The sequence below is a fragment of the Paroedura picta genome, chromosome 4 (genome assembly GCF_049243985.1).
Source record: "Paroedura picta isolate Pp20150507F chromosome 4, Ppicta_v3.0, whole genome shotgun sequence".
NCBI lineage: Eukaryota > Metazoa > Chordata > Lepidosauria > Squamata > Gekkonidae > Paroedura > Paroedura picta.
This window is the reverse complement of record NC_135372.1, coordinates 62,175,824-62,202,893: the sequence shown is the minus strand read 5'-3', so window position 1 is coordinate 62,202,893 and position 27,070 is coordinate 62,175,824. Positions and strand designations below refer to the sequence as shown.

The window sequence follows — 27,070 nt, the reverse complement described above, 5'->3', positions numbered from 1 at the left end:
CAGAAGACTGGAGGGGAGAATCTTCAAAAAAGGGAGGAGAGATGATCCAGGAAACTAGAGGACAGTGACCTCAACTTTTAAAAGGATGTGGACTTTTGGATTCAATTTTTAAAAATACTTTAAAAAATACGTAACAAATGCATACCTAAAACTCTGTGAAATATCCCAGGGAAAGTATCTGAGCAAAGCAGTTAAAGCAACATTCAAGAAGGGAATTTAGCAGTGAAACAGATTAAGTACTAAAGAAATATTCATTTAAAAAAAATCAGATATAGTATTTAATACAATTGTAACAATGGTAAGAACCATCTACCACCACCACCCAGATCACAGTGTGCCACAAGTAATTAGTTCTAGTTGCATGATCACAAGCACTATTTAAGGGTAAAAAAAGTTAACGAGGGTGAGAAACTTGTTTCAACAGATGTTCTTGTTCAGCACAAGTACACTCTGTTGGAATCAGACTGATGGAAGGGGTGGGATGGATTTCTACCAATTCCCTCGGCAGACTCCCAATTTTGTCGCTTATCCTGTTCCCAAAGGTCTCCTGTCCCTCAGGAGCAGCATTTCAGGAAGACCAGTAGGCTGGGGAGAGAGTGGAAAAAACATGATAATCCTCTGACAGAAGTGCCTTATGTTAGCAGAAAACTTAGTTTGGATCCAACCCACCAATCAGCTAAACTGATACATGGTTTCTATGAAAGCACTGTCCAAAGAAATTCACCAAAGTGTTCTAAAGAAGACTATTTTGAAATGATCTCCTGAAAGAATGAAACATTTGAATCAAGTTTTTATGTTTTATTGCCACCTCCAATATATTCCCTCTCCACTGAACACATATCTGCTGAATGAAGGAAAAAACATCTTATAAAAGCACACCTGACATCAGATCTACACATGCCTTCTGTCAAGGCTTTCCATGTAGTCCTCATTAATGTGTGTTTCCCTAGTGTTTCCTAGTCACTTCAGAGCATGAGTTCCTCCATCCAAACAAACCTCCAAATGATTTTTTGAGAGGCATTCATTATGAATATTGTAAATAATGTTTCTATTAAAAAGGACAGCTGGGAAATACAAAATGCAGGGGAGGCAAGCAGACATCTCTTTGGGAGGCAGAGTACATCTTATTTGGTTCCAACTTTCCATCAGTGTACAAAGAGAGGCAGCATATAAAAAGCATAGTAATCATCTCAATTATTGGGAGCTGACAAATAGGCTTGCCAGTAAAAGAGGCAGACCAATTATAACAAATTTCAGTATTTGCATTACATTTGTCTCAAAGCATTTCATTAATGGTCTCCATCTACTAGGATGAGCTGAAATGTACCAGGACAGGCCATTTGTCGAGCCTGCCAATTTGTCAAATGTGCTGTGCTTGAAGCTTCTGTTTCTAATTAAAAGATGTTGAGAAGCACACAATATGGGATAACTTTCAAATTAATGCAGAAGCGGGAATGATTTCTGGGGTTTATCACACTTTGTCTGAGAAGATTACCATAATGAAAAATGATGTGAAAAAAGACTGAGACCCCCCCCCCACCCATTTAGAGGCGCTCCAGTTTTTCACTCAGGAATTCTTCCACGCTGTCTGTATTCCACTTGAGAATGCTCAGCTCTTCTGCGATATTCCCATCATCATCCAAGAGCTTCAGTATGGGGTCAGAGCCGCGTACATACTGCAAAGACAAAAAAAAAGGTAAGAATTATTGTCCATCTGTGATTCAAACCACCAACATTTTGTCAGCCTCTTCTTTCCAAATGTAACTGTATATGACACAGTGATTATAGTGTCAGTTTTAAGCTGAATAAATTGCTGTGGCCTGGTGTGAAAATATACTTTGTATACATTCTGAATAGGCAACCAAAAACAAACCAATATTGCTTTCACCAGGTGTGGTCAAGGTTAGATTAGCTATTCTGCAGAAATGTCTATGCTTAGTTACTAAAACATTACAACCAAGGGTGTCAGTACAATCACTAGGAATGGTATCATTTGCTAAGATGGGGACTGGATCATCTGAAAGCTTGCTAGAATAAAAGAAATCATAGTACAGTTTATAATAGTAAATATTGTATTTCAGTTCTATATTTCAGCAGTTGAAATACTGGGACAGTTTAACTATAGGAGATTATCACACATACAAATATAGAAAGCTAACTGCTCATCCTTATCCATTGTTTCCTATATATATTTGTGAAACAGCCTTGGGGGATGAATGGTCCAGCTGTCCAAGTTGGAATAGGGCCAATCAGGGTGCAGCCAGCTGACCCCACAGCTCCTGCCCTCCCTCACCTAGCCCTCACCCCTCACCTCACAGACGTGCCTGGCTGCTAGAGCCAGGCACCTCTGTGAGTCTCCGCCGCTCCACGGCCTTGCAGGGCCCCAGATAAGAGGCCCGGCCGCAGGGGGGAAGGGAGCGCTTCCCCGCGGCCAGCCAAGCACATCCGGCGCCTCGGGGAGGTGCCGAGTGTGCTTCCCGGCTGCGGAGAGTTGTTCTGATAAGGAAACTGGCCAAAGGACTGTGGCTGCCGGCGCAGATGCGCTGCCACTGTGACAACATTCCAACAGAGCCACCGCTCCACATGGCTGCCACCTGATACAACTTCATGCCAATGATTCTGGCCGCAAGAGGCCAACTGCACCCGCCAGAAAAAGGACTCCGCCCAAAGAAATCCCAGCCCACACATTCCCTGAGAGCCAGCACACACGCCACGACAGAACTCTAGGTCATGGAACCCCAGCCCACCTGACCCTGCTGAACCCCGTGGACCGGAGCCCATAGAGACGCCACCTGTGGACACCAGGACAACGCGGCCAGACCTGCAAGTACAAGGATGCGCCTCCCCAACCTGGCTCCCTTTGCCGTCTCCGCCCCACATTTGATCACGCTTGCCAGCAGGGGCACAGCTGGACGACTGGGCATGACAACGTGGAGGCCGCGTGCCTGATGCAGAGCCAAGCCCGGCCCTCCCCATGCCTCTATTGCAACATGCACAATGACTCAGTCCCCCTGTTAAGCCTGCGCTGAGCCCGCCGCTTTCATCCCGCGTCCTCACCTGCCTCACTGACTCCCATGAAGATGCAGAGGTCGTGCAGTTCATGCAGACCCATACCCGGCCCACCCCGCCGCTCCAATTCGGCCCCCAAGATGCCTGCCCCCCCTCATGGATGCACCACGTTGCATCCCGTGCCCTCTCCTGTGCCCTTCCCGATGACCGTCTCCTCCTTCCCGGTAAGTGTGGCCCCTATGTGCCCTTCCACCACGGTGCCTCCCCCCAATCCCCCTTCCTGCTAGATCCCGCAGCTATTTTCCGTCCTGGTTTCATCTAGTCATAATATAATTGAGGAACCAGTTAAAGGAATTCTAGTTTCTCATTAGTCTTCTTATGGACGTAAAAACCAAATGCCAGCTACTCTGGGCTCTGTGCCTTTTTCCTTGCCAAAAGCAAAGGACACTGCACCAATGTGAGTTAGCTAGATGAAAGAATGGCACCCTAGGCAGAGTTTTGGAGAAGTAAGAAAGACTGGGCATCCTTGAATAAAACAGCCAAATCAAGAAAAAGAAGATAAGCTGACAAAAATATAGAGATCTTTAAAAAGGGGTGAAAAGCAGCAGTAGTGACAGCTGAACAGAGATCAATGTATTTTGGCTTGGCTCAGCGACCAACCATTATTGGGAGCTGCAACCAACACTTCTTCTCCCAAGACTGATTCAGAGGGCCAAGGACTCTGGGGAGGTTTCAAGTCACAGAATATTTTCTGCCAGATCCAAAAGCTCAGTACGACAGAAGACCTCCTCTGTGTCCTTTAAAATTCATGGAAAATCAGGCAGAAAGTATATGTGTACCTCATACATCTGTCAACCAGATTTGTGAAAGCTTGTAACAAAGAGAATTTGGAAATACTTTACCCAATACCGCACTGATTCTGAAACTTAAATCTGGGATATTATATATGCATCTGTCAGTCTTTAATGCAAGATTTATTACAAGTCACTCCCATCCAGACAGCTGTTCCAGTAGAGGAAATGCAATCAAACCCAGGCTCACCCTGATCATCTTCTGTCTTAAGCTAAGTCTGGTCCTACCTGAAAATACTGATTATATCCCACTAAATATGCTACAGATGGACATATAGTTTATACAGAGATAGTATTTAATGAGGTATTTAAAGAAATTACAAGAAAAACAAACCAAATCAGTACACACCTTGATCTGCAGTCCCCTGAAAAGTTTCGGCTTGTCACTCCTGACAAAAGCTAAAGTTTGACAGAAAATTTAGACAGTTATTAGTATATATAAAATCCTCAAAATGAATCTTGTCTTCTCAAGCATTAAGGCATAAGTAATGTTATTCACAAACCAAGGAGGTCAAAGCTGGCAAACAGATTTTAGACTACTATTCAATGTTTCTGCCACTTTAAGTATCTGTTATGATCTCCACTATTGTCCAGTAAAATTTTATAAGAATAGAATACTGTGCAAGGGAAGGGACAAGCAGATGGTTGAACCAGGCAGAAATGATGTATTAATAAGAAGCTTCATGCTGTTTTTGAACAGCACAAAAATCCATCTATTTATTAAAAATCCACTTGGTTAATATTGTGACACCCCAGGATGTTGGAAGACCTTGACACAGAAGAGCAGTAACAAGTGGCCTATGGGTAGCTAAATGTTTTAATTAGGGTGTAAATATTGTCAAGATACAGGTTTTGTTTTTCCAAGATTTGTTACACAGAGGAAGATTTCTCAGCTGTATCTGAGTAGGATCAATTACTGCTCCAAGCAAAGGAGACAACTAGTGAATTATGACTAGAAGCTTTTTAGGATTTATGAAAATGGCTGGGGAAAAATATAGTCCTTGGGAAGCATGGGAGCCAGTTATGCTGAGGGGTAGATGCTCACTCCCTGTTATTGTTACCAGGTATCTCCTGTCCTTGCATATAAGCTTTTCTTCATCTTGTGAGAAGACAGATCATGTGCAGACCTCCATGGTCTGCTACACTGCCTGGCCAAGTAATACAATACTATGATGGCTGCCAACTTTGGCCCAGGCATGATGAAAGCAGAGAAGAAATTTTTAAAGCTTGGGCTGCACTTAAACTATACTTATTCTGAATTGAAGGCTTTCACAGCCAGACTCAACTGGCTGTTGTGGGTTTTCTAGGCTATGTGACTATGAGTCTGGTAAATTTTAGCCCATAATGCTTCACAGTAACTGTGGCTGGCATCTTCAGAGGTAAGAACACAGCAAGATGGGAATCTCTGCATGCTAAAGCGTTCCTACCTCTGAATATGCCAGCCATAGTTACTGGCGAAACAACAGACACTAAAATATCAGTCCACGGCCATGTAACCCAGAAAACCCACAACAGTCAAGACTTACTTTGCTCACCTGGAGACTACTTTTAGTTGTCCAGATAAATAGCAACTTCCATGATTGTCTGATAGGTTAACTGTTATACCATATGCAGGAGTTGTGCTGAGTATTTGCTTAGTTGGAAGAGATTCATTTGTAGTCACATTTCTGTCTTGCTGTTCTATCATGTTAAACAAAATTGTGCAGGAAGATTTTTTTAAAAGTCTAACACCAGCTCTGCTATGTTTGATGTCAACTTTAACTATCAGAAATATTGTAGCTCTGTCAGCTTTCTAGGATCTAGCGAAAATGAACTGAGACATCTTCCAAAATTTGTATAAAAACATTAGACAACCTACTACAATTTCATTTTCTATCAAGACATTTCAATATGTGAAGTTGTTCGAGGATGACTGAGCTTCAAAACATTTTAATTTAAATGTGAAAAAAGAACTACAATGTAAGATGAAAATGCTGTATCTACTACACTGAAGTAAAATTTATTTTTAAGCTCTCCAAAAAGTGTGTGATAAAACTGAACAAGAAAGCTTTTTTGTAACACCAAAAATTTGAAATTAAAAGAGGATTGTTTATAGAAACAATGGGCTGGATTCAAGGGTACCTCTTTCACATAGGGAAGGTATCTGCCTTCCTATGTTTCTCATCTTATTAGTTCAAGGAACTGAGGGAAAAGTAAAATATAAGACATTAAAGAAACTGATTAACGCTGAATTGAAACAATATACAAACCCCACATAATTATTAGTACTCCTAAGCATAATCAGCTGAGTGATCATGAGGCCACAAAATTTTATTGACCACAAAACCAGCAGTGTGGTTTTGTTTATGCTGAGAAACTTCTGCAACAAGGTTACTTCAGGGGAAGAATAGCTGTCTCACATTTCACTTTTATGAGGGTAAAAAATGAGACTTGCACTGATTTACCCAGCAGGCCTGACAAAAAAGTGACAACTTGCTTATAAAACTGACAGAATACAGATACAATCATACCAAGGGACAGTGTATTATGCAATGTTCTCAAACCAAACACCCTTTGTACATCCTAAATAGTTAAGAAAAATACACTCAAAACTTTCCTGTGCAAAGAACACTGAACCTTCCAAATACGTGATAAAATTGGATATATGGTATCCAGTTAGAAAAAGGAGTGCACATAGTTCCCTGAAGTGTGGCACTTTTTATTAGATTCCAAATATCTAATATGGAACCACTTAAAAAGCCCCATAATGAATCATATAATCACATTATGATGAAATTATGGCAGGAATTAATTTTTGTTAGAATTAAACTTCTAACTTCTTAAGAATCTCAATTTTGTGCAAAAAATAATCTAACTTTAACAATGAGGACAGCATAAAATGATGGCAGAGAAGGGATACCATTCTAGCTGAAATTTTAAAACACTCATCTAAATTAAATTTCATTAAGAACATTAACACCCATTTTGCTAATGCAGTGACTCACAAAATGAGGCAAGCAAAAGATACAGCTTTTTAGAAGGGTAGTCTTAAAATGTAATAATAAATAAATAGACTACCTTTCTTTCATATTACTCATGTAACACCCATTCTAATTTGATTCAGTTTCACATAGTAGGTTTTTTTAAAGTCCCAGACCCCTCCATTAGTGTATTATTCAACTAAATTTGGGGGGATGGAGACTTTAATGCCCAACCTGTATGACTAATACAAGCACAACCCAGCATATGAACACCACAATTTTGTGATATTCAGTAAGAAAATACATATTGTAGTGGGATTCATGGCCCACTGTCAATGGAAAAGTGAATTTTGGCAGCAAGAATTTTTAGAATAACAGGTTTATACAGTTTGATAACCTAAAAATACTCCCATCTTCTGAAGCGGCAATATGACCTTCAGCTAGCTTCATATTCTGTAGCAGACATTCAAGTGACATGAAGGAAATAAATAAAGCATTTAGAGTCAAAGCAGCTGCACACACTAGAAAACGGCCAGGGGCTAATCTGGATGTAGGAGATGCCAAGTAGGACTACAAGTGAAACAAAACCTGCTTGTGCTGTGAAACACTCATTTTGTTAAAGATTAGCTTAACGGTGTTTATAATCCAACAGTGTTTATAATTCTCCCTCTTGCTTTCACATACGAGCACTGACTCTTTCCCCGGCCTTCTTTTCTTCCTCATACGCATTGTCCCATACCCAAACTAATCAACTCTGTCTCATCACTGGAGGAAACAGGCTGCAGGGCTTGTTTAAAATAGCCTTGGAAGTGCTGCCTGCAGTGGCAACAGGAATAGGACAAGTTATATCGGCAGGAAAGCAGAAGGCCATTAACAGCAACAACTGAAAAAGCCAGCGACAGCCACAGATGGCCAATGTGCCAGCAGACACCAATGAGCTGATCTACTCTCCCCCTTACTAAATTAGCACTTATTTCCAAAGCAAACTATCAACTTATGAATACAGAATATTTTTAAAAATATGAGCAATGTGAACAAGCATAATGGAAGTTTGTGAACAAAGGAAAATTCCAGTGATTTAGGATCTTCTAACTCACAAGTTTCAATGAGTAAACCTTCCATTCTGCTAGGAAAAGAGATGTTTGTTCACCACAACAGTCATATAAATGGTTTACAGCAACAGAGATTTTCCATGAATGGAAGTAAAACAGAGAGAAAAAAATAGAAGACCAGTGATTATGACATTCAGTATGATAAAATTCTGAACTTGGCCCCCAAATCAGCTAGATATAGGGAACTGATGTGTACACAGGCACAAACATTGTAATTTCAAGGAGACCATGGTAAGCATTATGGGGGAGGTGTCCATATAGGAGTTCTATCTGAACATACATACATGAGTCATAAAAAAGGAGTAACCGAAAGGAGAGAATGGCAGTGTGTGTGGGGTAGAGAATGCAAAGACCAAAGAGGGGAGAGAATGCAAAGTTTAGAGAGGGGAGAGAAAGAGGCAATGTGGTGAGGGGTGGAGGAAAAAGAAAGCAATGACAGGAAGGTGGAGGTATACAAGAGAGGGAGAAACAAGGGTGAGAGGGAGGATGGAATTCTACTTCCCTACACGTGCTTTTTGTATTAGAAATGTTGTGGGTAGAAAATAAAGAATAGGAAAACTCACTTAAATTTTGCAATGAGTTTAAAACCTTATTTCAAGTAGCTTTTATGGAGCATATGTTACACATGAAAAAAGGTATCCCTCCAAGTAAAACCTCACAAATTTTAAAGTACCTATTGCTCAATTAGAACAATCTTCTGGAGTTTAGACTACTAGGACAACCAGCCACAAATTAAAGAAAAATCCAAAAGCACAGACTGCAATGGTTTGGCCATGTCTGCAGAATGAACACCAGCAGACTGCCTCATGAACTCCTCTGGCAAAAATGACCAACTGAATGGAAGATCAAATGACTGGTGCCAAAGAAAGCATGGCTTAAACGGATCGAGGAAGACCTTCGAAATCAGCGATTGACTGTCCATATGGAAGCATATAAACAGATAAACAAGGCAAGAAATTCAACAGCACCTACAGCAGCGTATTGGCTGAGAGGACAACCTGCTCTACCAATTGACAGCTAAAGGATAAAAAGAAAAAAAGAAAAAAAGCGTATTAGAAAAATTCTCTTCTGAAATGAATGGTTTGGTGAGCCACAGCTATGAACATACATATAGTTCTACCAATGAATCAGATGAAGAAACTACAATGCTGAATAGCTTTTATTCTCAGTTTCTCCATCTCTTTAAGATTATTTAAATGCAACCCCTCCTCTGTTACAGCCTTTATTACTGTCTGGAGTCCAGATACTTTACTCTACTATGGACCTGCTGGGTCTAATGTTACTCCTGTTAGAATATGACTGCAAATGCTTCTTGATGGTATCAATTCTGATTCAATAATTTTTGATAATTAAAAAAGTGACAATTACACTTACCCTGAACCTGAGGGAACCTCCCCAATTTTCATCCACAGACTTCAAGAATAGCTCCTGAATACAGCTGCAAGAGAACAGATATTTAAACAGAATTAGGAGAGAAAATATCCATCAAATGCGTACTACACATTTTGACAATTGACGATGTAAAAGTGAGGGGCAGTATAAAAACTGAACAAATGAATGAATAACTGAAATATACCACATTATTATACCATTAGGACAAAATCTAAGATTCTTCAACTAAATCAGTTTTGTGAAGGTCAAGAGTCAAAACTTAATGAAACAAAGATAGGAGTAACTAACCAAGCACTACTTGGTGCAGCCGTTATGTATATTATTGAGATCACCATTAAAAAGGTTTGTTGCATTTATCTCATATTTAGATTTCATTTTTTAACCTTACAAAGTTACTCTCATGCACCAGTTAATATGAAATAGTTTCAAATCTATTGTAATGTAGTATTTTAAGTATCAGTATATAGAGCAACAACTAAAAGTAATTTATCTAGTCTTCCTTTTTGGTTCTTAGATAGCTTCAAGAACAGGAAAGGTGCCTGGTTCAATGGCCAATTCAATCATTGTCTTCAAGGAAGGACCGCCTTGGGTATATTTTCATTAGTAACAGAATATTAATTGAATATAAACTTCACATTGAAATTTTAAAGCTCCAAGAATGCGACATATTAGATCTAATAAACCAGAAGATGAACACTGGGTAGGTTATACCTGGAAAAACAGTGTTCAGCAACTGAACTGAAATAGTAGACAGATAGTATTTTTACAGGGCCTATATATATTTCCCCTGAGGCATGGGATATATTAATTAAAATATATTTATTTTTCTTGAGCACTGGATGGACAGAAGGGGTGCTCGTTCTATGGGAAATGGGGGTAGGCTTGGATCAACTGTTGTGTGTTTGTGTGGGGGGGTGTTAGGGATTGGGATTTTTAAATGTACTTTATTGTGCTGTAACCCACCTTGAACCACTGAATAACTGGGAGAGGCGGCTAATACACTGAAAGGTAGATGGATAGATAGGGAATCAAAGTTGAAAAGCTTTGTAGTATATGCTGTTTTTGGCTGCAAATTGCGCCAAGTGTGTGTTGCTTTTATAAGCATACATTCTACTATGAAGCTGTGTCTTGATCAAACTTTTTTGGTCTAATATTTACTTGACTTACTTCATTAATACCCCACTTTTGCTCCAATAGAGCAGTGGTCCCCAACCTTTCTGAGGCTGGGGACCGGCAGGGCATCGCGCCCTGATTCCCTCTCCCCGCCCTCCCGCAGTAAGAAGCTTCCCGGGCCGCAAGCTTGTGGCCTGGGAAGTTTTTTACTGCGGGGGGGGGCGGGGAGAGGGAGCCGCGGCCCGGTGCCATGGCCTCCGCGGCCCGCAGGTTGGGAACTACTGCAATAGAGGACCCAAAGCCATTCACACTGTTCTCCTTTTCTCCATTTTATCCTCACAACAATCCTGTGAGGCTGTGTGTGTGTGTGACTGGCCGAAGGTCATCCAGCAAGCTTCCAAACAAAAAGGTAAAGGTATTCTCTGTGCAAGCACCGGGTCATGTCTGACCCTTGGGGTGACGCCCTCTAGCGTTTTCATGGCAGACTCAATACAGGGTGGTTTGCCAGTGCCTTCCCCAGTCATTACTGCCCAGCAAGCTGGGTACTCATTTTACCGACCTCAGAAGGATGGAAGGCTGAGTCAACCTTGAGCCTGCTGCTGGGATTGAACTCGAGCCTCATGGGCAGGGCTTTCAGACTGCATGTCTGCTGCCATACCACTCTGCGCCACAAGAGGCTCTCTGCAAGCTTCCCAGGCAGAGTGCAAATCTGAACCTGAGTCCTCCAAATTAGGACCCTGATCACTATATCACAGTGGCCTACATGAATGTACAGAAACTAGATGCAAAATTTTGAGTGGATGACTGAAATCAAACCAGAAAATTAATCATAAAATCATAGTTGGAAGGTACCTTTGGCTCATCTAGTCTAGCCCCATGCACAATGCAGGAAACTCACAACTACCTGCTCATCCATAGTGACACAAATTCTATGTCCAGATGATCCCTTCCCCTGAAAATCCAGACTCCCTGGCCAGTTCTATTTTTTGCCCCATGATTATTAACATCAACTTGTGGGAGATGTCATCAATAGCTCTACCCCTTTCTCTTGCCACAGCAATCCAAGTTCTTATCACTTTCAGATTAGACAGCTGTAATACACTCTGTTTGTCTGCCTTTGAAAATAATTCAGAAACTTCAGTTAGTCCAGAATATGATCAGTCTATGCATATCAGGGCTCGATTCAAGGTTTCTTACAAAGCTCTAACAGGCTTTGGACCAGGGTATCTTAAGAACTGTCTTCTGTTTTATGTGCCCTCTGTTTTATGACTATTGTTAGTCATCATGTTGTCTCACCATTGTTAAAAGGTAGCATTTTTGTTGGTGATGTTGAGGCACCTTGCCTATGAAATTCTTCACTCCACACAAGATATTTTTAGCCGGTAAAACTTTTAACTGATTCAGGGTTTCACTTAATTTGATGCGTTATCCTTACTAGAATATTTTAGTACTTATGCTGGATTGGACTGTATTTGATGGTTTTGGCTGGGTCTTATTTATGATAGGTAGATGTTCCTAATTATATTTATAAATTCTCAAAACCTCAAAAATTAAGACAGCTTTAGGATTTTTAGGATTAAGATGGCTTTAGGATTTTATTTTCTTGTTGGAAATTGCCTGGGCTGTTAATTTGGAGATATGGTATGTAGATCTTTTAAATAAGTAAAATATTAAAATCTTTTAAAGAATAGGTTATTGTAGTGGCCAAGACTGTGAACGAGAAATTCCACTGTTCAAATCTTGCCTCTGCCATGAACTTACTCGATGGGCAAATACAAATAAATCTCTTTCAGCCCCCTTTCCACTATGGGAGAAATCCTTCCTGTCCTGTACTGCTATTGTAAGGATTATGGACCTCATGAATGTGAAGTGCTTTGAGCACTCAAAGAATGCTGCAGAACTATGCAGTGTTATTCCTATGTAATCAGCCTTATTATTATATCAGTATAATGATGATGGTAAGAAGGATTTTTTCAAAGAAAAAAACTAGAAAACATTACAGAAGATTGTTTATAATTAAATGCACTACAGTGTAATACACATATTATACATTGTAATACACAAATCAAGAACCTTTCCTGGGAAAACTGAACCCTTTCTTGTAGCCCTTTTGTTGTGTTCCAGCAATTGTCCACAAAGATGCTAGCTGTGGTAAAAGAAGAATGCAGTCCAGTGATGGGTTCTGAATCTGCTATCAGTGGCTCACAGACCTAATGGTCGCTTCTTGGTAACACAGAGATACAAACATATATTCACACACTCATGTATAGGAACAAATATCAAATTAAAAAGTTGGTGCACTAGGTCTGAAATGATTGAAGACTGCTCATTCATGCTATTCTCTACAACTGCACAACTCAGAAGCCATGGAAAAATAAACTGTGCTGTAATACTTAGCTAGGCGCTGACTTCCAAATCAAGATCAAGGAAGTTCCCTCAGTTGTATTAACTCATATGAACAAAAATAGCAGGAGCTATTAGAAAACCACCCCCAGGTTTAGTTAAAGCCTTTTCAGCTCCAAGAATGTATTTAGTGGCTTACTACATTCATTCTTTTTCAGCAAACTAATTTTAATCTCCCATTGCATGCAACTGCACAATGTCATACTTAAAGTTCTTTATGTTTTACTCAGTTTTCTGCATACTCAGACATTCTTAAGGACTCTACTTAAAGTAACAAGCAACAATTAACCTTTCTTTGGGTGTATTTCACCATCCAGGTGCATAATCAAACTGTCAAAACGGAGCCAAAATCATCATGAATGCTTTGCATGTCCTTTACTTATATAGAACTATCTATAAATGCTAGGCTGAGAGTTCTCTTACCATCTAACTTTCCCTGGGCAGCCTGCCTGGCTAGTAATAATGAAGCAAATTCATTAGAAAATTCTCCCCTACAGATTTTGATAGCTTATGAATATGGGAATGTTTGTCAAATAGTTGATATCCTTATTTTCTGACAACTGATATTTTACAGTATTTGAGAGGGGACAAGCAATTGCACCATATTTGTTGCTCACCAAAATCAACACAATCAATCAAGAGACGCTAACACGTACCAAGCAATTGAGTCCAAAATTCAGAGTGGCATTTTCGCACTCAAAATATGAATAGTCAACCTGGAAAATCTGGCGGCTTTAAATATCTGTAAATATTTGGGTTAGCACTGCTGCCCAGGAACTCCTTGCATCTTCAGTGGCAACTATCCTGAATAACTTCAAGAAAGGAGACACACACATTATGAGTCTCACTCTAGGATTCTTGCCAAAAATACTATCTACAATATTTATCCATTAGATTCTAGTCTGAAAATTCAAAGCTTTCAGGATTACAGCTAACATTACCCTCCTAAGTATTACCATTTTGTTGAGTTGAATAATTTATGAAAACAGTTCAAATCAAATGCTCAATCCGGCCAAGATCTATACACTTCTGAGTTACTTTGATTTCAGCAGGAAACTCAAGTATGTAATGACATTTTTCCCCCACTGAACTTAATAGGAATTAAAAGTGTTTAACTCAGGCTGCATTATGCCCCAGACCTCTGTTTGCTTACCAGATGATCCTATAATTTAAGGTAGATGGCCTGCAGTCATATGCATTTTCTCATTTCAGAATCAATGTATCAGAAGACCCTTAAAGCCCTTTTGCTATTTCCATTGTCAGTTTTGTTATCCAAGCTCTTAATTCAATCAGACTTCAATCCCCTCTCACCCCTCAAAAGGTAAATTACTAAAATCCACTACCAAGGGAGCCACCGTTTTTGTTCTTGGGGAAAGAGCAAAAATACATAAAGAAGCAAAAATTAACGACGATTATAAAAAGCTTATGGAAAATAGTAGGTCACTTCCCAGCACTGTTAACCATCCAAAGGGACTGCAAATACACAGATTAATTTACACAGGCATGCTGTACCCAATGCCCAAGTGGGCAGAGAAGCCAGGATTGTCGGTCTTCAGCTCTATAGCAAGATCTGCCTCAGTAGTTAAGAAGCATTATTTAACACTATACAGCTAAAATGTGCTTGGAACATACTTTCCCCTCCCACTGTTTGGCATGGACCAGCTTCATTCCCACAACACCTATTATCTACCAATGGCAAGATGGTGACCCCTCCTTCCCATCTTCAGCCTGCTTATGCTTATAACTTCTGGAAGCTGAGGGAAAACAGCTAAAGTAATGCCATTTTACATCCTATTGAAATGGTTACTCTGGTAATATGCTATGAAACTTGGGAAGGTTTCAAAGTTTCATTCGTAATCAAAATATGCCAACTGGAAAAAAAAGACTGGTTAAAATCACCCTCAATTGACACTGTCATGAATAGGATGAGAATCTGGCCCAATGAACAATTACTACTTCTTTGACAGAGCCTCTGGCAGAAGCCCAGAGACATAAAGGCTGCAAAGAACTAAAAATAAGAGTCAGAAAGCTGACAGCTGCATTTTAATTAGTGTAACAGAATGAAACAGACTTTAAAATGAAGTAAAATCAGGTCACTCAAAGAAAAATTAGCCCAAAGCACTAAATGCATTCTATTATCAGTTCTTCTGAACTGGAGACTCTGCAAGGCAAAGCAGATAAAGCTATTCTCTAAAATCCATGCTGTTCAAATATTTCTACCTCCCTTATCTCACTGTTACACAAAACAGTTTTTTTTTAAAGAAAAAAGTCACTGGAAAAGTGGATTTATAAAATTATTGTAAAACTTATCTTCTTACAGAGACATATTTGCACTGGTGCATAAAGGTGGACAGGTGGCAATCTGTTTCTTTATATGCCTTGGTTGCAGATTAAGGTGGGTAGCTGTGTCAGTCTACAGCAGTAAAACAAAGTTTGAGTCTAGTGGCACCTTTAAGAGCAACAAAGTTTTATTCAAGGTAAAAAAAGCCCGATGCATGCACACTTCTTCAGATGCAATGAAATGGGAATTACCAGGCCATACATATAAGTAAATGGTGAGCAGTTTTCCATAAATTTCCCCCCAGAATTAAACCCAAACAAATTATGACCTTATTAATTTAGCTTGTTATTCCTGGATGGTTCTTGAATCAGTTAAACATCTTCATTATAATTGACTGCTTACTATCTACCTGTATGTATGGCCTGTTCTATATTTTTCTTGCTTATTGTATCTGCAGTGGAAGGGACATAAAACTGAAGGCTCCTTCACTAATAGTGAAACATTTCTCAAACTGTGTTCCAGTTTCCTTAAGCCCTTCTGTAATATGTGGTGGAGTCTTGGTCCGCAGAACTGAATTAACTAACAAATCTCACAGTTCTAATCAGCTGCAGCTGCCTTTGCTTCAGGCACATCCATCAGTATGGATCTCTGTGGAAACCAAGCTGAAGAAAGACATCAAATTTACTTGACCACTGTCTAAAGCAGGGGTAGTCAAACTGCGGCCCTCCAGATGTCCATGGACTACAATTCCCAGGAGCCCCTGCCAGCATTCGCTGGCAGAGGCTCCTGGGAATTATAGTCCATGGACATCTGGAGGGCCGCTGTTTGACTATTCCTGGTCTAAAGCATACACACACACACACAAATATTTATAAACAACCAGTGTTTTATGTCTCCTTTAAAAAGTTATAAAACATTAAAATTATTTGTCTAAACTGTGAGTGATTAAGACAGCAAAAAACATTTCCCATTTATATAATAATATATATGCCAATGTTCAAAATAAATTGCTTAAAAGCAGCTATAAGCAATGCATCAGCAAAAGTACCAAAAGCAAGCAATTTTCATCTTATGTATTGAGATGCATTAAACAGCAGAACGGTTAAAAGGTGAGATTGCATTTTTATACTTGTAATGTAAGTGACTAAGTATATCATGAAACCAAATTTCTTGACAGACATTTTACTATGCTATCGACAGTGGTATGTGAATGCAAATTACAGTTAAAGAGTAAGGGTAACAATTTATAGGCATGGCATATGGTATATGCTGTACTGGATCCAAACATTACAAGGCCAAGTTGAAATACCACTCTAAGCTCAGAAGCACAGCTTCCTTGTAGGGGCAGTTCTTTGCATTTCATAGGGTATCCAACTCTCCAGTTTTATGGGGAAGCTGATAAAGGAGATTAGCACTGGAAAGCAGAGTCCTCGTGCACAAGCCTAACTCCACCTACAGAGCTCTGAGTCACTAATTTTACAGTCAATATTGACCTAAGAGCAGACATATTTGTGTGGACACATCAGTTGTATTGAGTGGAAAACTACCAACGTCACTATTTCAGCCTGCCAAAACTATATTTTTTGCCACTGCCTGATGTACTGATTCCACGTGTATCAAAGACTTTTGTACAACAGACAATCCTGACAAATATCAATCAACATTTATAGGCACTAAGTCGTATCTTTGTCCAAGCTTAAATTTAATTAAAATGCTTCCTATTACTTCAAAGCCATCTATTGAATGATGGCATAATCTACTTCTTATGACAGCTTTTTCTTTTATATTTCTTTTCTACATCAGAACAGTATGTATCTGTCTGGATTTCACTTTGCCAGATGCTGAGAGAAAGGATCAGGCTTTGCTCCTTGCTCAGTCTGCTTGTAAAGGTTGTAGGGCTTATTTATGGCCACCCGTGCAGACTTATGGAACCCATTGGTTTCCTGAATGCCCTGTGGGAACCAATACTGCCAAGCGACTCATTGGATTCATTGGTCTATGGCTGGTACTGTTGGTTGTTGATTGCCATTGATGAGATTGCACCCTGCCACTCTCTCTGCTCCTGTCTCAAGTGAACACACTGGTATACTACGGAGTTATGTGACAAGAAACAGGAGCTGAGATGGCAAGAGCAAGTCTGGAGGAATACTCACAATGAAGCTTCAAGAATATCCTATAAGAAGTTATGAGGGCCTATGAGATGGGAGTGAAGGTTGCAAAGTGAGAGTTCTAGACAACCTTCAATGCATTTGCAAGCTCACGCCCAGCCAGTACAATTACTGAGAATGATTTGGTCCTTGACCACTCTTGAAGAAGGGCATACAAATGATAGACAATTGGCATTTAGCTTGAGGCATTTGTAAGTCATTTTGAAGATAAAATCTTGATACTCCACCATGACCTTCTCCCAACAGTTAAAACAGAAAGGGAACTGGAGGCCCCTTGGCCACCTGTGGAGGGGTGTTTTGACAACTTCAGATGCCTCACTCAAACTGAATTGGATAGGCTGCTGACAGCAGTGAAGCCAACCACTTGCCCTCTAGACCCCTGCACCTCCAAGAGATAATAAATCTGTCCCCAACATCAGGAATTTTCCCAGGGAACCTAAAGGAGGCAGTGGTAAGGACTCAAGAAGCCATCTTTCAATTTGCAGGATCCTGCTAATTACTGTCCTGTCTCACACCTTGTGTTTTTGCATAAGGTGACTGAGTGGGTGGCTGCAGACAACTGCTAGCATACCTAGAAGCAGCTTTGGCCCTGGATCCATTCCAGTCTGACTTTTGACCTGGTCACAGTGTGGAAACGACATTGGTTGCTCTCACAACTTCTGATGCCAGCTGGACCAAGGTGGGTCAGTGCTGCTCATATTGCTTGATCTTATGGCAGCATTTGATATTGTAGATCATAAGCTTCTGGCTTGCCGCCTTGTCAACACGAGGATACTTGGGACTACCTTGAACTGGCTGAGCTCCGTTCTCCAAGATAGAGAACAGAGGGTAGCTGCTGAAGAGGAACAATCCCGCCACTGCTGCCTCCAATGCAATCCTCTCCCCAGTGGTATTTAACATTTTTATGCACCTTCTAGCCCAGTTCAGGAATATGGGCTTGCATGTCATCAATTCACAGACGACACCCAACTCTGTCTGCTGCTTAGTGGCCAGCCGAATACAACCCCTCAGTCATTGACCAGGTATCCCAAGGCTGTGATGGAATGGATCAGACAAAACTGTCTGAAGCTGAACCCTTCGAAGATAGAGGTCCTGTAGCCAGGAAGGATAGGGTCTGACGAGGAAGCACACCTTCCCAGCCTTGACGGGTTGCAGCTCTCCACTGCACAGACTGTTAAGAACCTGGGAGAGACCCTGGACCCCTCCTTAACTATGGAGGCCCTGTTACAAATTAAAATAAATAATTAAAATATATAACTATTAAATACAGATTGGTAAATAGACAGATTGGCAAATCTGTCAATCTGCATATATCCCTCTTCTCTACTTTAATCCATTACATTTTTAATCTGCCCTTACTTCAAGAAGTTCGTTTCTTTAGCCAACTCACTCACGGTTGCTCTTTTCCTAGTCAGACTACTGAACCACACATCTTTTAATTGGTATATATGAGAAATAATTTACCCTAGTCAAGTAAATGTTTATTTTGGAGGAATCAGCAACCCATCATGAGGGCTGGCCCTTTTAAAAGAAATGCAAAAGAACACAAATCTGTCTTAATGTGCAGGTTTAAACATTTTTGTGACACCCACAGTCAATATTCTACAGGGCCTGAAAAATGGAGCTCTTCCAACCAGGTTCTCGGTTGAGGCCAATGAACCTACCACCAATCAGAGCCCAAAGGCCCCTGCGATCATCAAACTGCACTCACAAAAGAAGAAAACCCACAGTGCAGCAAAACTGAATCTGGAGAAGTAATATCAAGATGTCCTATATTACATTGTATTACTGTTCTCTACTGTAAAAAAGGTAAAGCACTGTGCAAGCACTGGATCATGTCTGACCCTTGGGGTGATGCCTTCTAGCGTTTTCACTGTTCTCACTGTTAAAAAACATTATACCATACAACGTTATGAAAGTTTCAATGTAAACCACCCTGAGCCAAAAGGGTGAGCAGCATATATAAATATAATTAAATAAAAAGAAATATTGAACCTTTCCCTTCCTTCCATTTATAGCTTTTATAAACCCACCATTACCCAAAACACAGAGATCTTATGTCTTATCCTGTTGCCTATGGCAGCCATTTTGTATGGCACCCACCACTATGTCTCAACATTTTAAAAGTGTCACAATTTCAACAAGGTCAGGAGTCCCTGTACAGCTACCTCAGTCTACATTTCTATATTTCTGTCAAATATCAAATGGAAGATAAATTAACAAAGGGTACATAAAATGGCTTCTATTCTCATTCTATTTATGAGTCAATTGTACTAAATCATTGTGCTGTGGTCTCTTTAGAAACATGCCTGCATCTAAAACAATTCTGTTAACTGCCACCAATTCTTCTACTTTGTTAAAAATGAAGCTGCTATGAAATCTGGAGGCCGCAACCTCTTGGAGTCGATCTTATCCTTAGCTGCACGGGCTTCCAATCTCCTGGTACAGCAACTGGTCTGAGATCTGCTTGAGTCCCAAAGCACTCTAGGTGCGGCCTCAGAGCTCCTTGTCAGCACCTATGGCAACAACCTATCATAGATATTAAAAAATGCTATATATTCGTAAGACCTTCCCTTTTGAAAAATATGTCTTATTATTAATACACATTTAAATGGATTTTTCCCAGGGGAAATACTGCAAGCTGTTGTTTTTAAGTGGCAACCCTTTAGTAAATATAAGATGGTATTGACAGCACTACCCAATAGGCCGGTTAAAATTGCTTTGGGGAACCGAATAAATAAAGGAGCAATATGAATTTTTATCCACAAGTATGGTACAATCCATAGCCAAACACTAAGAGCACCCAGATCCTCTTAACTATTATGTTTACCTGAAATCAAGGATGCATGCTTCTTTGATACAATTAAGATGCAAGCGTACAACAGACACTCTTAAATGCAGCTATTTTCAGCAACGGCAAAATGTTGGCAATTTCTTCTGCTGCTACAATTTCATGCACAGTTACCTTCGCCTCCATTTCATCCTTTCGTGTTTCACACACGAGCATCATTCTGCACTGGAGAGGCTGAAGCTTACAGTGTGCAGCTGTCTAAAGTAATGCTGTAAAAGCAGACGTCAGAATTAGCCTGAAATTGGATACAGAATGAGTGGACACCGAAAGCAGTCAAGTGCATTGTTTGGTGCAAATTCACCAGCATTAGGATTCTTTACTGTTGCTGAAATATTCTGCTTGTTGCAAGCAGTAACTGCACAAGAAAGGAAGCTCTGCAATCTGCTTTTTCAGTATAGAGAATGAAATCTCATGCTCATTAACATCAAAGGAAAACTTATTAGTTACAGCAGTATCAGAAATCCAGAGTCCTGATCCAGTTCTAGTTGTGCATAAAAATAGTATGTGTGCATGACTAGAATATGGCTTGTGATGCACATTTAAATGTGCATTCATACCCTCATTTTCCTGAAAGCAGTGCAGTATATGGTGGATGACATCTGTCCTTAGATGCTTATTTGAATGTGTATTCTAATAGTGATCAAAATGTGCATCTTTTATGGCCACAATTTCTGATTCAATAAGTGATAACACATGGAAGAACACTACTGCCTGGTTTTTAGACTGGGTTCAGTGGGTTAATATAGTATAATGATTAGATATTTATACTAGGATCTGGGAGACTCTGGTTTGGATCCCACTGTGTCATGGAAGTTGCTAAGTGACTGTGAGCCAGTCACATACTCTGATCCTAACCTAACTCAGAGGGTTTTTGTGAGGCTAACACAATGCATAATGCAAGCTACTCTGTCTCCACACTGGGTAAAATGTTGGGATGTAAACCAAGTAAATAACTAAGTACATTTGCTATACCAACATAAAATAACATTTATTCTGGATTGTCAGGGTAATTGTTAACGGGTCTATGAATAATCTATTATATCAGTCATCAGTATAATTTAGTATACGCAAGTATGGAATTACCTGCATCTTCCTTCAGCTTTGAGCAATAGGTTTATTATGACAACCTACTTTTGAGTATTCCTATAATTGCAATATCACATTTTCATGTAAGCATCTCCACTCCTATCATGGACAAAAAAATTATTTAGTAAGTATAGTGTTTTCAGTGTATCTATGCTGTTAAAGGACTTAGATATTCAAAGATTTAATACTGAAAGCTTCAACACTATCCATCAAAGCCACTACTGTCTACTCAAAGTAGTAGAGGTTCTTCAGGTCTCAGGTAGCGAGTTGTCTTTCCTATCACCTACTGTCTGACACATTCTTAACTGAAGATGCCAGAGACTGAAGATGCCAGAGACTGAAACCGAGACCTTCTGCGTACCAAGTAGATCATAGAATCATAGAATCATAGAGTTGGAAGGGGCCATACAGGCCATCTAGTCCAACCCCCTGCTCAACGCAGGATTAGCCCTAAGCATCCTAAAGCATCCAAGAAAAGTGTGTATCCAACCTTTGCTTGAAGACTTCCAGTGAGGGGGAGCTCACCACCTCCTTAGGCAGCCTATTCCACTGCTGAACTACTCTGACTGTGAAAAACTTTTTCCTGATATCTAGCCTATATCGTTGTACTTGAAGTTTAAACCCATTACTGCGTTGCACCACAGAGTAATGGCCATTCATATGATGGTGCTTGATGCCATATGCCTTTTTGGGATACATCAGGTTACGTAGCTGCTCCATGGGAGGCAATCCTATTTGTGGTAAGTGTAACCCCACATGAAGACATAAAATGCTCCATATTCCCAGTGTGAGAGTGCTCTGTTGGAAGGGGATAAGGAAGAACAATCTGGACTAGCCTACTGTACCCACTCATTGGCTTCCTGTCCTCTGCCTGCAGAGCAGGCAAGTCATCATAATTTAAATCTGAAAATCAGCCAACCTTTAGTTCAATCCATTTGTGCAAAGGTTTAATCTAAAAGCCTTCAGATGCCTATGAACACTAAAGCATTCTTTTTTGTGTGTAAAGTATAGTGTTAAGAGTACACCCAGCTGTCGCTGCTGCATGTTCTGAAGGGCAACTTGAATGTTCCATGTTGCGCTTATGGATGTGGATAAACCCATTCTGCAGGCTCCTCCCGGAAAGCTAGCTTGGTGTAGTGGTTAAAAGTAGGGACCTCTAATCTGGAGAATTGGGTTTGATTCCCCACTTTTCCATACGCAGCCAGCTGGGTTATCTTGGACCAGTCACAGTTCTCTCAAAGCTCTTTCAACCTCACCTGCTTCACAGGATGTCTGTGGGGGAAGAGGACAAGTAGGTGATTTGTAAGCCACTTTGGGACTCCTTTGGGTAGTAAAAAGCAGGGTACAAAAATCAGCTATTTTTCTTCTCACCTTCCTGGTCAGTTGGCAAGCAGCAAGCAAGTGGCAAGCATAGAAATGGACTTTCTGTGGAGACTGGAGCCTCCAATTCATTGCAACAGGGGGGAAGCCATTGCTGCTCTCTCTCCTATCCATAGTTTGAACCACCCTGCAAGGTATGCTTTGAAAGCCTGTTAAAAATGGTTACTGCTCCAATTTGGAGCTGGTCTTCACTCTCTTCCCTGAGCCTAAAAAGCAGAGGAGGGAAAGCCAGCAGAGTTAAAGACATATGCAGGAAAGACTAAAATTAAAATCTAGCAGAATAAGAGATAAGGAATTCTACTCACATTCGTTATTGAGTAGAATAGAGACAGGAAAATAACTTATGGGTGGGTGACTCCAATAGCAGTGACTGGAAAAAAAAATTAACATTCCTGCCTCCCTGAGTGGATGGTGGTAATCACCCACCAAGATGTCCTCCAACTCAAAGAGAGAACTGTGGTGTCTCCCCCTAGAGGCAGGCTGAAGAGATTGAGGTCCCTGTAGACAGCCACAGTTGTTGCACAGTTCAGACAGTACAGTAAGCTAATATTACCAAATGCTATAATACTTAAGCAATAGCCTTTAGTTGCCTAACTGACACAAAAGTGTGTGTGTGTGAATATATGTAACAGAAGGCTACCCAGATAAGCAGCAAAATCCATTTTAGTGATAGTCTAGAGTCAGGAAATGCTCTGTTTAACAAATATCCACTTTCTTATCCAATTTGTAAATGCGTTAATTATGCTTGTTACTCTCTTGATGCCTGGCCTGTCTACCCTGACCTCATATCATCAAGTTTATTGAATTAGCATTTAATGAGGCCTCTTCCAACTCAAACGTGATTTGTTTTAAAACATTCTTCAATGATACAGCCTACAGATTTGGGAGAAAAGACAGATCAAGGAGGGCACAGGAGTCAGAAGAGTCAACTGTACTCTCATTCTCCCACCATGCCATTCTGATTAACACTCTTGACAGTTACAGAAATGGTCTGCTTATAAGGAATGCTTTTTTCTTGTGCCAGCGCATTTGATCAAACTGTTGCAGTCTTTCTATGCAAACCAAGAAGCCATTGTATGGACACCATTTGGTGACAGCGATTGGTTCAAAACAGAGAAAGGAGTGTGCCAAGGTTGTATTCTTTCCCCCTTCCCGTGTAACTTGTCTGCTGAGATCTTTATGATTGAACTCAAAGAATCAAACACTGGAATTAAGATTGGAGGAAGGAATATAAATAATCTTTGGTATGCTGATGACACTACCCTCCTGTCAGAAACTAAGGAAGGCCTAGAATAGCTGATTACAAAGGTCAATGAAGTAAGTAAGAAATTTGGCCTTTCCTTAAACACTAAGAAGACAAAAATAATGACCTCTTCAAAAAACAAATACCATATATACTCACATATAAGCCAACCTGCATATAAACCAAGGTGCTTAATATTGCCACAATATCTGGGCAAACGTATTGACTTGCGTATAAGCCAAGGCGGGAAATGCAGCAGGCTACTGGTAAATTTACAGGGTGGCCTAAGTGCTTAATCCATGCTCAATCATCACAGGCTTTCCCATCCAGCCTCCCTCCCAACAAATACAGAAAAGTCAAGAGGATGAATAGCTGCTGGTTTTTGTATCCCACTTTTCACTAAAACCAAAGGAGTCTCAAAGCAGCTTACAACTGTCTTCCCTTCCTCTCTTGATGCCAGACACCTTTAGAGAGCACTGACAGAACCGCTCTGTGAGAACAGCTCTGACAGAAGAACCAAATAGTGCCCCCCAGGCCAGCAAACCAGAACAGAACAATAGTACCCAAAGTTGGCAACCTACTACAACAAATATAACAGCTACCAAACTGGGGGCTACAGTGCCCCCCAGAACAAAACACTAAGAGAAAGAACTGTAAAAATCAACTTTTAAAATAAACACAACCCCAAGAAGAAAAGGCAAACAATGCTGCAAACAATGAAGAAACACTGAAAAAACAGTAAATCCCAAAGCACCCCAAAACCCACCCCACCCCAGAAACCAAAATAAATAGTTTGGAAGAAGTGATTAGGAAAAGAAGGGGAAAAAGAATATCAGAATCCCTGAGTCAAACCATCGGTGTCCTACAAGCTGCCAGAGTAAGATTTCAAGATACTTGCAGAAGGCAATGGTTAGCTGGAAGCAATTAGATCACTTGCAAAGAGCTTAGTTTTTAAGATCTTTGCAGAAGGGAAAAGGTTAACTGGAGGCCAGTAGCTCACTTGCAAAGAGCTCAGGTTGCAGGTGCAATGCTACGATTGGCTAGCTGGGGGCAGGCTGTTAATCAATTACCCGCGTATTATTATTATTATTATTATTATTATTATTATTATTATTATTATTATTATTATTCGATTTATTCCCCGCCACTCCCTTGCGGCTCGTGGTGGGTTACAACATCTTAAAATCCCATTAAAATCCATTAAAACAACAACTACAGTCTCGACATTCTTAATTAACTAACTAGCATGGCAAGATTGGCTAATCAACTTCCCCCTCCCACTATTGGCAGGTGGAGAGGGGATCCTGATGGTACCAGTCCCAATCCTAGTTCCAGATCCCGGATCCCGGGGGGGCATAGGTGTTAGCCTTGGCCTCAACCGTAAACCTGGCGGAAGAGCTCCGTCTTGCAGGCCTTGCGGAACGATGGAAGATCCCGCAGGGCCCGCAGTATAAGCCAAGGAGGACTTTTAAGTGCTAAAAACAGTGCTGGAAAACTCGGCTTATATGCGAGTATATGCGGTATGTCATAATAATAATTGATGGTGAAGGGATCATATGTGTTCAAGAATTCGTTTTTCTTGGATCACAAATTGACGAGACTGGTGATTGCAGTATGGAAATAAAACATCGAATTGCTTTGGATCGCTCAGCAATAACGAACATGGAAAAGCAGGGCTATAAGCCTGACTACCAAATATAGATTAGTGAGATCTATCATATTTCCAAAAGCCATTTATGGCTGTGAAAGCTGGACAATGCAAAAATCGGACAAGAAGAGAATCAATTCATTTGAATTCTGATGTTGGAAAAGGCTTCTGCGAGTTCCATGGATGGCGAAAGTCACAAACAAGGAAATACTACTGTGCATAAAGTCTGATATAACATTGGTAGGCAAAATCATGAAACTCCAGCTCACTTACTTTGGACATATCATGTGATCCAACTCAATGGACAAAGCAATTATGCTAGGATTGGTGAGCGGAAAAAGGAAACCAGGTCCACAAAGGGCATCGTGGTTGGATGCGATCAGGATAGACACCGGCCAGGACACTGCATGGCTGAGGGAGGCAGTGTGGGATTGTGGATCATGGTGACAACTTTGCCATGGGATCGGCAAGAACTGGACATGACTGAATGACTGACAAAAACAACAACACTTTAGTGGCTACCTTCTTTGCTACCCTCACCTACGTGTTCTTCCAGCATTTCCTAATACATTCCTCTGCTTATTAAGAACTACATGAAGAGACATGGGTGGCAATTTCCAATTGCATGCTTGCCTCTGGTATGCAAAGCAGAAGTGGGTATGTGCAGAAGAAAAGCAGTAGGTGCATGTGCCCACTTCCCTTCCCTGCCACTTTTCTACAATAACCCCTCTCCGTGCCGTATTTTACTGAAATAAATGTTCTCTGAATAGATTTCCTTTAAATGAGGCATGGAACCACCTGCTATCTTCATTATTTTCAAACAACTGAAAGTGTATTATCGTTTTCCCAAACCACACTAAATTTTATGGAAAACTACTATGTGGTTAAGTATTATTATCCAGGACCAATTACTGGTCAGACCATTACCCAAACTGGACTATATCCAGAAATAAAATTAGTGATGGCATTACAATTAAGTTGTACAGAATCACCTGTAAATGCCAGTCTTTTGTTTTTGGATATCCAGGAAATGTATGTCTGATAAAAACTGCCAGCCGTCTAAATAATGAAGATGGTTGGATGGTTTAGGCCTCTTTCATGATAAAATATTCAAAGAAGCTTCTACTGGACAGTAACGCAACCCAGAAGTCTTTACAAATATGTTAAAGATAATTCTGTTCCCAGAAGAAGAATTTTGGAAAAATGGAGCATACGATTCAAGGGCATTTGATTGAAGACTTTCCCTGAATCAACAGGAATACCCAGAGGGCAGTCTCCACATACTGAATATTGAGAACTCATCTACTAAAAATAGCAGGTTGGTCTTGTACAAAGCTAAAGTGATTCTCAAGGGGAATACAATGAGAAAAAAGCCCATTCAAATCTGAATAAGTTAGTGTTGCTTATATTTCACCAGACATCTATAAATTATGATACATAAAAGTAGGGCCATTACATAAATTTATGGGGAATAACAATTACTGAGGCAATTAAAAGGTGTAATATTCAAATTAGTTCATTTCCCCTCCATTTTTGGTTAGTGAAGAGGCTATTCTGCTTTGTCACTGTAGTG

At 40.3% G+C, this 27,070-nt stretch overlaps 1 protein-coding gene across 1 annotated transcript in view; it reads right to left on the bottom strand.

The window, feature by feature from the left end:
* Positions 1 to 783: 783 nt before the first annotated feature.
* Positions 784 to 27,070, bottom strand: part of SELENOF (selenoprotein F) — a 31,437-nt gene continuing 5,150 nt past the window's right edge. Inside the window, exons 3-5 of the mRNA XM_077333098.1 lie at positions 9,307 to 9,370; positions 4,210 to 4,259; positions 784 to 1,676 (exon numbers count right to left, since the gene is read on the bottom strand). Coding sequence (XP_077189213.1) covers positions 1,545 to 1,676; positions 4,210 to 4,259; positions 9,307 to 9,370 — 246 coding nt within the window. The 3' untranslated portion in view covers positions 784 to 1,544. The remainder of the gene's footprint in view (positions 1,677 to 4,209; positions 4,260 to 9,306; positions 9,371 to 27,070) is intronic.